Source organism: Rattus norvegicus, chromosome 8 (assembly GCF_021556685.1).
Source record: "Rattus norvegicus strain SHRSP/BbbUtx chromosome 8, alternate assembly SHRSP_T2T, whole genome shotgun sequence".
NCBI classification, from domain to species: domain Eukaryota; kingdom Metazoa; phylum Chordata; class Mammalia; order Rodentia; family Muridae; genus Rattus; species Rattus norvegicus.
Window position 1 is genome coordinate 52,807,556 of NC_141541.1, and position 9,802 is coordinate 52,817,357.

General features: G+C 51.9%; 2 protein-coding genes across 7 annotated transcripts; both read right to left on the minus strand.

Annotated features, from left to right (window-relative positions):
* Window positions 1-429: 429 nt before the first annotated feature.
* Tmem25 (transmembrane protein 25) lies at window positions 430-5,881 on the minus strand. 5 transcript variants are annotated; one of them, NM_001436562.1, is given in 9 exon segments: window positions 430-1,796; window positions 1,931-2,017; window positions 2,111-2,211; window positions 2,382-2,412; window positions 2,716-2,847; window positions 3,014-3,304; window positions 4,675-4,986; window positions 5,235-5,328; window positions 5,818-5,881. In NM_001436562.1, coding segments are annotated over 8 exon segments (1,098 nt in total). In that variant the 5' UTR covers window positions 5,305-5,328; window positions 5,818-5,881; the 3' UTR covers window positions 430-1,722.
* Window positions 5,882-6,025: 144 nt separating this feature from the next.
* Window positions 6,026-9,691, minus strand: Ttc36 (tetratricopeptide repeat domain 36). Of its 2 annotated transcripts, none has more exons than XM_087560970.1 (3): window positions 9,378-9,691; window positions 8,298-8,486; window positions 6,026-6,703 (listed from the first exon to the last, which is right to left on the minus strand). In XM_087560970.1, the coding sequence occupies exons 1-3, from the start codon at window positions 9,484-9,486 to the stop codon at window positions 6,666-6,668; spliced, it is 336 nt and encodes a 111-aa protein (XP_087417096.1). In that variant the 5' UTR covers window positions 9,487-9,691; the 3' UTR covers window positions 6,026-6,665. The 2 variants fall into 2 exon arrangements, with proteins under 2 accessions (XP_087417096.1, NP_001005546.1); NM_001005546.1 differs by having other exon boundaries at window positions 6,026-6,358; window positions 9,378-9,635.
* Between the last annotated feature and the right edge of the window lie 111 nt (window positions 9,692-9,802).

Sequence of the window (9,802 nt, forward strand, 5' to 3'; positions counted from 1 at the left end):
GTTAATACAGAGAAGACTGGCTACACAAGGATGTTGTGACATGGAAATTCCTGAAGGGATCCATAAAATTTTTTTTCTGTATTGGACATTATACCCTTGCTACTTTGTCCAAAAAAAAAAAAAGAGAGAGAGCGAGAGAGAGAGAGAGAAAAGAGAGAAAAAAAGAAAAGAAAAAAGGCTACCGTTTATGCACTGGCAGAGCACATGTGGCAACCAGGCCCCATAGAGGAAGTGGGGTTCATTTTAAAACACACTTGGAAAACACAGGGTGGTAGTACATGGCTAAATCCCAGCACTTGAGAAGTGGAGGCAGGAGGATCAGAAGATCACATTGTCTCTGTCCAATACTGAATTCAAGGCTAGCCTAGACTACATGAGTCTCAAAAAGCAAACACAAGTAAAACTTGAAGAAATGAACAAACACTTTTTTGGTCAAAGGAATTTACTGTGTGTGCAGCACAGTACTCACCAGTAACACAAGAAAAATTACCAAACAAGATATGAAGAAAGGAAAATAGACTCCATACTCTGCTGTTTGCCATTTTCTTTCTTTTTTTTTTTTTTTTCCAGAGCTGGGGACTGAACCCAGGGCCTTGCGCTTGCTAGGCAAGCGCTCTACCACTGAGCTAAATCCCCAACCCCTGTTTGCCATTTTCATGTTGCTTTTTTAAAAGTATTCTTAGCTCTTTAGAGCTGTGTGGGCTCCTGCTCCCTCTGTTCCCCTAAAGCTTCTGGCGCTGTTGGGTTCTATACCCACTGTGACCATCCCTGGAAGAATAGGATGTGGCAGCCAGGTTTGGTCAGGAATGTGGCTGCATGGTGGGAAGAGACATGCAGAGAGGAAACCACCAACCCTGAGTGCTCAGAACACTCACAGTGAATTGCTGAAGGCCAAAGATGGGGAACCCAAGAAGGCCCTGGGCCCTCCTCGCTCCTGGAGAATGTGCTTAATATGAGGACACTGTACAAAATGATACATTGCTACATGCTGTCTTGGGAGCCAGCCCTCCTGTCACCTCTTCTTGCTCATCTTGTGCTAACACCAAAGGCTGCACCCATGGGCCCCAGCCAATGGAGGTCTAATACTCAGTGAAGAAGGTCTAGGGTATGACCTATGATGACCAAGAGGAAGTGGGGATAGAAGAGTAGAAAGATATGTTGCAGCAAAAGGGACGAATTTGTGCTTGGCCAGGTCCCTGGGTGAGGGGCTGGTTCCTGAGCAAAGGGCAATTTGGTTCTATACAATAGCAGGGGCTATGTTTTCCCTGAGGGAACAAGGCTGCATAGCAAAGGAAGGCTGTCATCTGAGTTGTGCGGGGTCCTGCATAGGCATCTCTCTGCACACAAGGTGCAGTGGATACTGGCGTGGGACGTATAATAAATAGGCCCGTCTTTTAGGTGTCGGGTGACATCTAAACACACCTGGCCAGAGTTCCGTCTGCCTGGACCAGGTTATCACATGCAGGGCCCCAAACTGAGTGAGTGCAAGGGGCTTAGTTCTGACCCGTGGCCTTGCCAAGGGTACCCATGTCTTGCAGGTTAGAGTGCAATGACATACACATGCATGACCCACAGGTATCCTTGCCAGGCAGGCCAGACGGCAGTGACATGGTTTCTTCATGGTCACAACAGGGCCAGGCAGAGGGAAGCTTGAAGAAGATGCTGGGGTGGTCACTCTGGGGAGTCCACAGACCACCTGGGCCATCTGCCTCACTCTCAAGCTCAGAGCCAAATCTCATCACTGCTTACGCTGGACACACGGTAGATGTAGCCCAACATTGGGAGACGGATGAAACCTGTGGGTCAGAGATGCCAGGGGATTAGCAACCCTCATTCTCTGGAGCTTGGGGAAGCCCTTTCTGCTGCCAGCACTCAGGAGCACGGGGGTGGAGAGAGGAGGTGGAGGGAACAAGAGGTCTCTGCTCAGTACCTCGGCTGGTGAGGAGGCCACCAGGCTCCGCTTCTAGAAGCTCTGGACGGCTGCTATGCTGAGCCATTGGCCGCTCTGTTGCTTTCCCTGCAGGTGACAAAGGGAGTGGTGCCCAGGACAGGGTTTTGCCTAATGGGACATGTCCCCCTAAGAAACAGGGTGTCTCTGGGCCTGGCGTACCTCTGATATCCGGAGTGAGGTCATTGAGCTGAAGGTTGGATGGGAGGGACATGTTCTCCCGGGGCAGGCGCACATTATTCAGTTTCAGGTTATTGGAGTCACTACAGGATGGACAAAAGCTAAGATAGACCCTGGTACCAGCAGATTATAGCCTGCTTTGAGGCTCAATCCAGGCAACCTAGAAATCCCAGGTTGCCAACTGCCCTTTACTTTAAAATCCAGTGGCTTGTATTTTAGATTAGCCCATCTGCCCAGCCCCAGGAAGTGTTACCTAGATATCAGAGAAGGACGCCGGGAGGGGCCTGAGGACAAAGAAACCATGTCACAGAGTCAGTGTGACCTCCCATCCTGGGCTCTGCCCCCTGCCCTTTCAGACTGACTCAAGACCCCTGAGCCAAGAGTCTATCAAATGCTCATTCCTGGCCCTGGGACCAGAGATCCCTTTCCGGTGCCGCCTCCTGCAAGGCATGCAGCATCCATCCCTGCCTCCTGCAAGGCATGCAGTCTCCCCCTGCAAGTGCTCTGCCCACCTCTGCCTGCTGCTCACCCTCTTCACTTCACTGTTCCTCTTCCCCACCCCTGGCCTCCACTGCCTCTGGCCCTACCTTTTGTTTTCTTCTCTTTCCTGCAGACCAGGCAGGCCACCAAGGTACTGAATCCCACTAGAGTGCCAAAGGCAAGTCCTCCAGCCACAACGATGCCCAGCAGTGGCACTTCTATCCGTGTGGCCAGGAGCCCTGAAGATTGTCCACTTGTTAGTTTCCACATGAGCAGCACCCCACCCTGACATGCCACAAATCCAACTACTCTCATTCACGGGATCTACCCACAGGGCAACAAGCCTTCCCTTCCCATTCCAGGACCCCCGCGCCTACCTGAGGGTTTGTCACGCTGGTTGCTCACCTGGAGCTGGAAGTGAGGCACTGGTGACACCCACATCGTTGGTGGCCACCACCGAGAGGTTGTGTGCCAGGCTTCGGAGCTGCAGCTGCACAGTGTGGTTGGTGAGCCAGGGATAGTTCTGGGCATCCAGCACCAGGAAGTCAGAGGCATTGACAGTCACTGGCCCATCCTGGTCAATCCAGGTGACATTGGCAGGTGGGTTGGCCCGTACCAGGGCAAACAGGACAACCAGAAGGCCTGGGCCCTGAGCTTCCTGGTACTTGGCTCCAACCTGGGCAATCTCTGGTTTGACTAGAGCAGAGCAAAGAATAGTCTGCTTTCATTACAGCCTCCTACGCTGGCCCTTTCTTCCCACATATGGATGGGAACAAGGGCCTGGACCTCTCCTCAGAAAGAACATCAAGGAACAGACAGCAGGGTCTGCTGGTACAGCATCAATTCACAGTGAGGAAGTGTAGACAGCCATGGGCTGGTGAGATGGCTCAGCAGTTAAGAACACTGGCTGCTCCTGAGTTCAATTCCTGAATTAAACTGACTGGTCCTGAGTTCAATTCCCAGCCACCACATGGTGGCTCATGACCATCTATAAAGAGTTCTGATGCCCTCTTCTGGCAGGCAGGTGTACATGCAGACGGAGCACACCTACATTCAAAAAGTAAATAAAAATACAAAATATAAGTTTAAAAAGACTTTGCTGGGCAGTGGTGGTGCACACCTTTAATCCCAGCACTCAAGAGTCACAGGCATGAGGACCACTGTGAGTTCAAGGTCTACAAAGCTTCTGGGTCTACAAAAGTTCCAGGACAGCCAGGGCAGTTAATAGAGAAACCCTGTCTTGAAAAACCAGAAAAAGAAAAAGAAAAAAGAATAGAAAGCTACTGAGGATGTGGCTCAGTGGAAGCAGAGGCAGGGGGATTTCCAGTTTGGGACCACTCTTAGATACGTAATAAGGCTGTCTTAAAATTTAAAAACCTGGGCTGGGGATATAGCTCATAGCTCAGGTGGTAGAGTGCTTGCCTATCATGTGCCAGGTCCTGGGTTTGGTCCTCATATGGCATAACCCTATGATCTCTGCATTAGGAAGGTAGAAGCAAGAAGATTAGAAGTTCAAAGTAAACTTTAAAAAAAAGATTTCTTTATTTCATGTATGAGTACATTGTAGCTATCTTCAGAGACACCAGAAGAAGGCATCAGATCTCATTACAGATGAGTGTGAACCACCATGTGGTTGCTGGGAATTGAACTCAGGACCTCTGGAGGAGCAGTCAGTGCTCTTAACCACGGAGCCATCTCTCCAGCCCTCAAAGTCACCCTTGAAAAAAGTCTGAAAGGGTCTAGATTTGTATCCTGGACCTAGTTCTTAATTGTGTATGACACTGGGCAGACTGCTTAACCTGTTTGTGTCTCAGTTTCTCATTTGTAAAGTAGGGATGAAAATAGAAATTCCCTCATAAAGTGTTTATGAATGTCCTGTCAAAGTTAAATGTGTCACACATACGAGTAACCTCAGCACTCAAGAGGCTGAGGCAGGAGATTCACAAGTTTGAGGCCAACCTAGGTGATGTAGTAAGACTGTCTCAAAACAGAAGATATAAAACCCAAAAAAAGTTCTGCTTGGGGTCCAGGAATGCCTCTCCTCTGCCCACCTCAGGGATACTTACATTGCACATTGAGAATGACAGAGGCATTGGCTGGCCGGCCACTCCCTGGGTCCTGCAGGGAGCAGTTAAGCTCATGTTGGGAGCGCTGGGCAGTGACAGTGAAAGTGCTGGTACCTCCAGAGAAGGCGTCCCCGCCCACACTCAGGAGTCGCGAGGTGGTAGCCTTCTGTAGCTGTCCATCCAGGTACCAGGCTAATCGGGGAGTGGCAGAACCCCCTGCAACCCGACAGGTGAAAGCATGGTGCTCATTTTCCCTAAGTGCTCTCTCAGCCCAGGTCTGACCATCAATTTGTGGCGCCAGCTCTCCTTGACCTGGAACACAGCAGGCAGCCTCTGGGAGGGGCTTGGAGAGACCAGGGTGAGGTCCAGTTACAGAAAGGCAGCAGGCCAAGAGACAGGGCAGCTGGTTTCTCCCACCAGGACTTATGGTAGGGAAATGGGGATAGGAGAACCCAGCCCTGGAGCCTGGAGTAGGGATCTTGAGAGGAGATGCAACCAAGGAGGGCAAAGAAGGGCTCTGGACCCTTAAATGTTTAGTCAACGGATGAACAGGGGTGTACCTGAACTTAAGAGGGCAGGCAGGAGCAGCAGAGTATGCCGGAGCGTAGCTTGGCTTAGAGGCAACTCCATGGTGATCAGGGACTGGCCTCCAGGCTGCTGAGAGAAGGGTACCAACCATGTAGGCCTAGCAATTCCTGCAGTAATTTACCGTGCACTGATGTAGACTGGTCCACAGTGGCCAGGACACGGGCACAAATAGGCACAATCAGAAAGACCCAAAGGAAGAGACCTATGGGCACACTACGACACTGTGTGGGCACAGAGGCCAGCACTGACAGTAGATGACCACAGGCAGGCAGGCAGGCAGGCAGGCAGGCAGGCAGGCAGACAGACAAGACAGACAGACAAGACAGACAGAAGACAGACAAACAGGCGCGAGCGCGGGCCGTTCCCTTTCCCCTTCCCCCCAGAGGATCGTCCTTCTCTTGACCCGGTTCACTTCTTGCTGGCCTTGGCTCTCCCTCCCATATCTCGCCGTGCACCCCTTTTCCAATCTCAACTGTTCAACATGGAATTGGGCCTAGCAAGAGAGCGTCGCGGACCCGGGGGTCATTGGAGCATCCAGCTTTCCAGGCAGCTCACCTGGCTCCCTCCTGGAGCAGAGCCCCAGCAATTGCTCAAGTCGCTGAGCGCCGCAGTACGCTGCAAGGGCGGGGCCCGCGCCAGGCAGGACCAATCGCTGGCCGAACAAGCGCAGGTATCCGCTCCAGCCCCGCCCTGTCCCTCCCACGCTACGGTCCCCACCGTGAGACTGGTAAGTAAGCAGGCGGACACAGAGCAGACGCAGTCAGAGCGTCCCGGAAGTTTTATTGGGTTCTGGTTGGGTCAGGGTCCCCCCTTCATCATCTAGCGAGCCGCGCTCAGCGCCCGTTACTGGGCGCGCTCAGCTGCCCCATCATGTCGGCCAGCATGCGATTGCACAGCGCGGCGTACGGATTGAGCAGCACCAACTGGCGCCGTGCGAACGAGCTGCCCAGTCTCGCCGCCTGCTCGAAGTCTCTGCGGGCATCGTCGTCCCGACCCTGAAATCGTGCCAGCAGCCCGCGCTGCACGAAGCTCTGGCGGGCGGCGCGACCCCGGCCGCCGCTCAACGTCACCGCGCGCTCCAAGTCCTCTAGGGCGCCTGAGGGCCGACGGGGAGAGAGCGCGGGTCAGCCGGGTGTGGGCAACCGAGCCCCAGCCCACCTGCGAAGCAGCCCATCCCCGCCTTTCAGAACCCGCCTTCGTGCGGCAGATTTTTAAACAACCAGGGATCATTTCTGACACTGAGATGAAGGGTTGCTTGAACAGGCTTGGGGGCCGCCCAAGGGCAGAACTGAGATCAAAGTCCATGGCTCTTGTTTCCAAACCTGAATGTTGTATAGAGGATTTGGTTATTGTGTTACTGAATCTGCCAACCGCCAAATAGCTGTGGCTCACACAAGTGAAGCCTAGCATCTACTGTGTGCTTGGTGCTCCACTCTGAATCCTAGAGTTAAAAAAAAAATACCATTAGCTACACAACTGTTACAGGCACTCTCCTCTTTGCCAACGCGGGCTATGAAAGCCGCGTTTTCCTCATTTTCTTCTTCATTATCTCCACGGTCTTCGTTACTCTGTATCTTATTTCATTGGCAGGAGGTCATGGAGCCGGAGCTGGCTGCACTGTTTTATTTTTGTGATTCTCAGAGGAACGTACTTGAGTCTCAGAACTCATCCTGGAACCTCAGGCAGCCAGCTTAAGGTTTCTGTTAAGTTCACCAGCTGCTTTCTTTGGACCCTGCCTCAGTTCATATTCTCTGGTCTCCTAAAGGGGCTGCTAGGGCCCCTGCATTGCTCAGCACCATCGTGGGGAAAGGCTGAGCTTTCCTTGGTGGTTCTAGTTCAGGAAACACAGTAGTGCTATGCTCCCTACCGTCCATACTGCAGACGGGACAGCTCTGGGAGCAGCTCAGTTTCCCGCTTCACAGCGAGTCTGCGGAAATCCAAGCCTTTCCGAGTGGTGTTACCTCTGCGTCTTTGGGCTTTCCATCTGTAGGTTGTCACCAACAACCCCTGGCAGACAAGCCTCCAAAAAGAGTTCTTGGGCTACCTCCTACTGTTGTTAGGATGGAGTCCAAATCCTCTAGTTTAGGTTGTAGGAACACCCCACCAACTAGTCATATCTAGGACCCGTTTCACTATCAGGCCTCTGCTTAAGCTTTCACATCCGCCTGGGCTCCAACTCCTACGACTGTACCCTCTATCCTATAATCCCATTCTAGCCACAGAAACCGAATACATCAGATTTGATCCAGTTACCTTCCCTGCCCAGGCCAAATCCCCAAGTGGCAACCACTGACACATCTGACACTTGTGGTTTGTCACCCCTGGGTTTCCGTCCACCTTCGAAAGGCTCATCTTTCCACCCTTCCACAGGGACTGCTCCCTCCAGCCTGGAGATCTGAAGCTTCCCAGGCTCGTGCATTCTTTCTAGGTCCCTAGAGGCTGTATCGACTCCTTGCTCAGCTTTCAGAACTTGCCCTTCAGGAACACGTCCCTGAGCTGCCTCCTCTCACATCTGGCTACTGTCACCTAATTATGAGCTCTCTGGAGGACAGCTTCATGGGATCTAGAGCCCCACCACCTGTGTTCATAGTGTAGCTCAGCCACTTCCTGTGTGGAGGATAATGAGGGAGCTACTCAACCTCTGTACGGTTCCTTTTCTTCATCTCCAAAACAGAATGACAATATATATCCTTGCGAGGGGGGGGGGGTCATGAGGATTGTTACTACAGCCTAGTTGAGTGCACAACTGCTATATAAATGTTTTATTCTCATGCCCTCCACTTCAAGCCTACCGCTGCCTAGAAGGCTCTTATTAAATGTTCCCTTAAATCCACGAGCAGAATGCAGACTCTTGATTCTCATATAGTCTCATGAAGCTAGCAGAACCCCTACTGTCTTGGATTTTATAGGTAAGAACATGGGTGTCAGGGAGTTTAGTGTCTCTGTTCCTCAGCTCTCCACCCACAGCCAACTCATCTCAGTCCTTCATGGGAGGGTGTCCTTTCTGTGGAGTATCTCTGGTGTCTTCCCCTTACCTGCTACATCCCCCTGGAGCCGCCTCGCTTGGGCACGGTTGTTGTACGCAGAGGCTCTCTCAGGTAGCAGGCTAATGGCTTTGCCAAACCTCTCCAGGGCTGTGTGGAGGTCCCCAGCTTCTGCTGCCCTCACTCCCTGCAACTCCAGGGCCTTGGATTGCTCCAACTGTGCTTGAGGGAAAACTCCATCTGCACCAGGGAGGAAACAAGGTGGGGAACACGTGCATGGTACGGGAAAAATGGAAAACCCACTTTGGGCTTTGGCTTTATGACACCTGAATGAGCTGACTGGGTGTGGGTCATAGTGAGGTTAACTTTCAGAGTCGGGGATAATAGCTGAGGTCAGTAAAACTGGGAACTAACATGGCTAAGAGACCTGAGAAAGGAGCACTGGGCAGTTCTTGGCCAAGAGAAGCTCAGCGACTTGTACACTGGTGACTTGCTCTGGACCTCAGCCCCAGGGTGTCGAGCTTAGATCTGAACCTTTTCCTTTTGCTTTCTGGCTTCTCCTCATTTTGCTTTACACACACTCTGACACAAAGGCCACCCCAGATCATGAAAATTACTCCAGATCCATTTTTCGATTTTCACTCTAAAGCTTCGGTAAGGTTCAGGCTTCACTCCTGCAGAAGCAAAGCTCCAACCATCTTCATTATCAGGCAACGGACTATGCTGCCCCCCTAGCTAGCTCAGTGTCTAGCTTATAATAGTGCGCTACAAATGAAACTCTGCCTGCTATGCCAGGATCCATCCTTGCTGTGGAGAGGGTGGGTATGACATCCTGTCAAAGATTTCAGTGTCTGACTTAAGCCAGCACAGATAAGCTTGGATCACGGAAGATCTTAGTGGTAGACTTAGAGGTATGGGACTGAATGACAGAAACTCTGGCTTCCCTTTGGCAGATCCACTCCTGCCAACACCTGATCCACACACTGAAATTCAGAGGACCTCTCAGACTTCAGTCTCTGAAATAACCTGTAAAGATAGAATGAGGGGTCCGGCTTCACCATGTCCCGTAGGAATTATCAGGGGCCTGCCAGATAGCCTACAGAGGGGTAGACGCCAACGTCAAGGACTTACCTTCATCTCCCTCCTCTGTTTCTTCCAGGTCCAATCCAACAACATCTCCAAAGGGGGTATTAGGGTTGAGGATGGCCTGCAGCACTGCCTGATCATTTGGAGTCCCCATGATGCTTAGCTCCAAAGTCCCAACCAGTAACTCAGTGGGTAGATGGAGGAAGATGGTGGGAACAGGGTAGAGCCTGTAGCTGGCAGATGCTGTGAATGGAGGAGGTTCTGTTCCGGCCCGCCTCAAGTACAGAGTGGTGCCTTCCAATCTGGTCCAGCAGACAGGGTTGATGACCTGGCTGGCTGGTTTTCAGTATTTCCCAACTGAACCCTCACCACTCCCGCACCCCACCTCCCATGGAATTAACAAACCCTGTTTCAGCTTTAAGGTGGAGCAGAGAGGGAAGGTACCCATATGCTTTCATTTTATTGTAGTC

Coding starts and splice junctions, on each gene's coding strand:
- Tmem25 (XM_087563772.1), bottom strand. CDS start 5,304: ATGGAGTTGCCTCTAAGCCAAGCTACGCTCCGGCATACTCTGCTGCTC. Junction 4,891..5,234: donor GCCTGCCCTCTTAAGTTCAG/GTACACCCCTGT, acceptor GTCGGGTTGCAG/GGGGTTCTGCCACTCCCCGA. Junction 1,797..1,930: donor TGGCCTCCTCACCAGCCGAG/GTACTGAGCAGA, acceptor TCTGACCCACAG/GTTTCATCCGTCTCCCAATG.
- Ttc36 (NM_001005546.1), bottom strand. CDS start 9,486: ATGGGGACTCCAAATGATCAGGCAGTGCTGCAGGCCATCCTCAACCCT. Junction 8,487..9,377: donor AACAGAGGAGGGAGATGAAG/GTAAGTCCTTGA, acceptor TCCCTGGTGCAG/ATGGAGTTTTCCCTCAAGCA. Junction 6,359..8,297: donor GCTCCAGGGGGATGTAGCAG/GTAAGGGGAAGA, acceptor GTCGGCCCTCAG/GCGCCCTAGAGGACTTGGAG.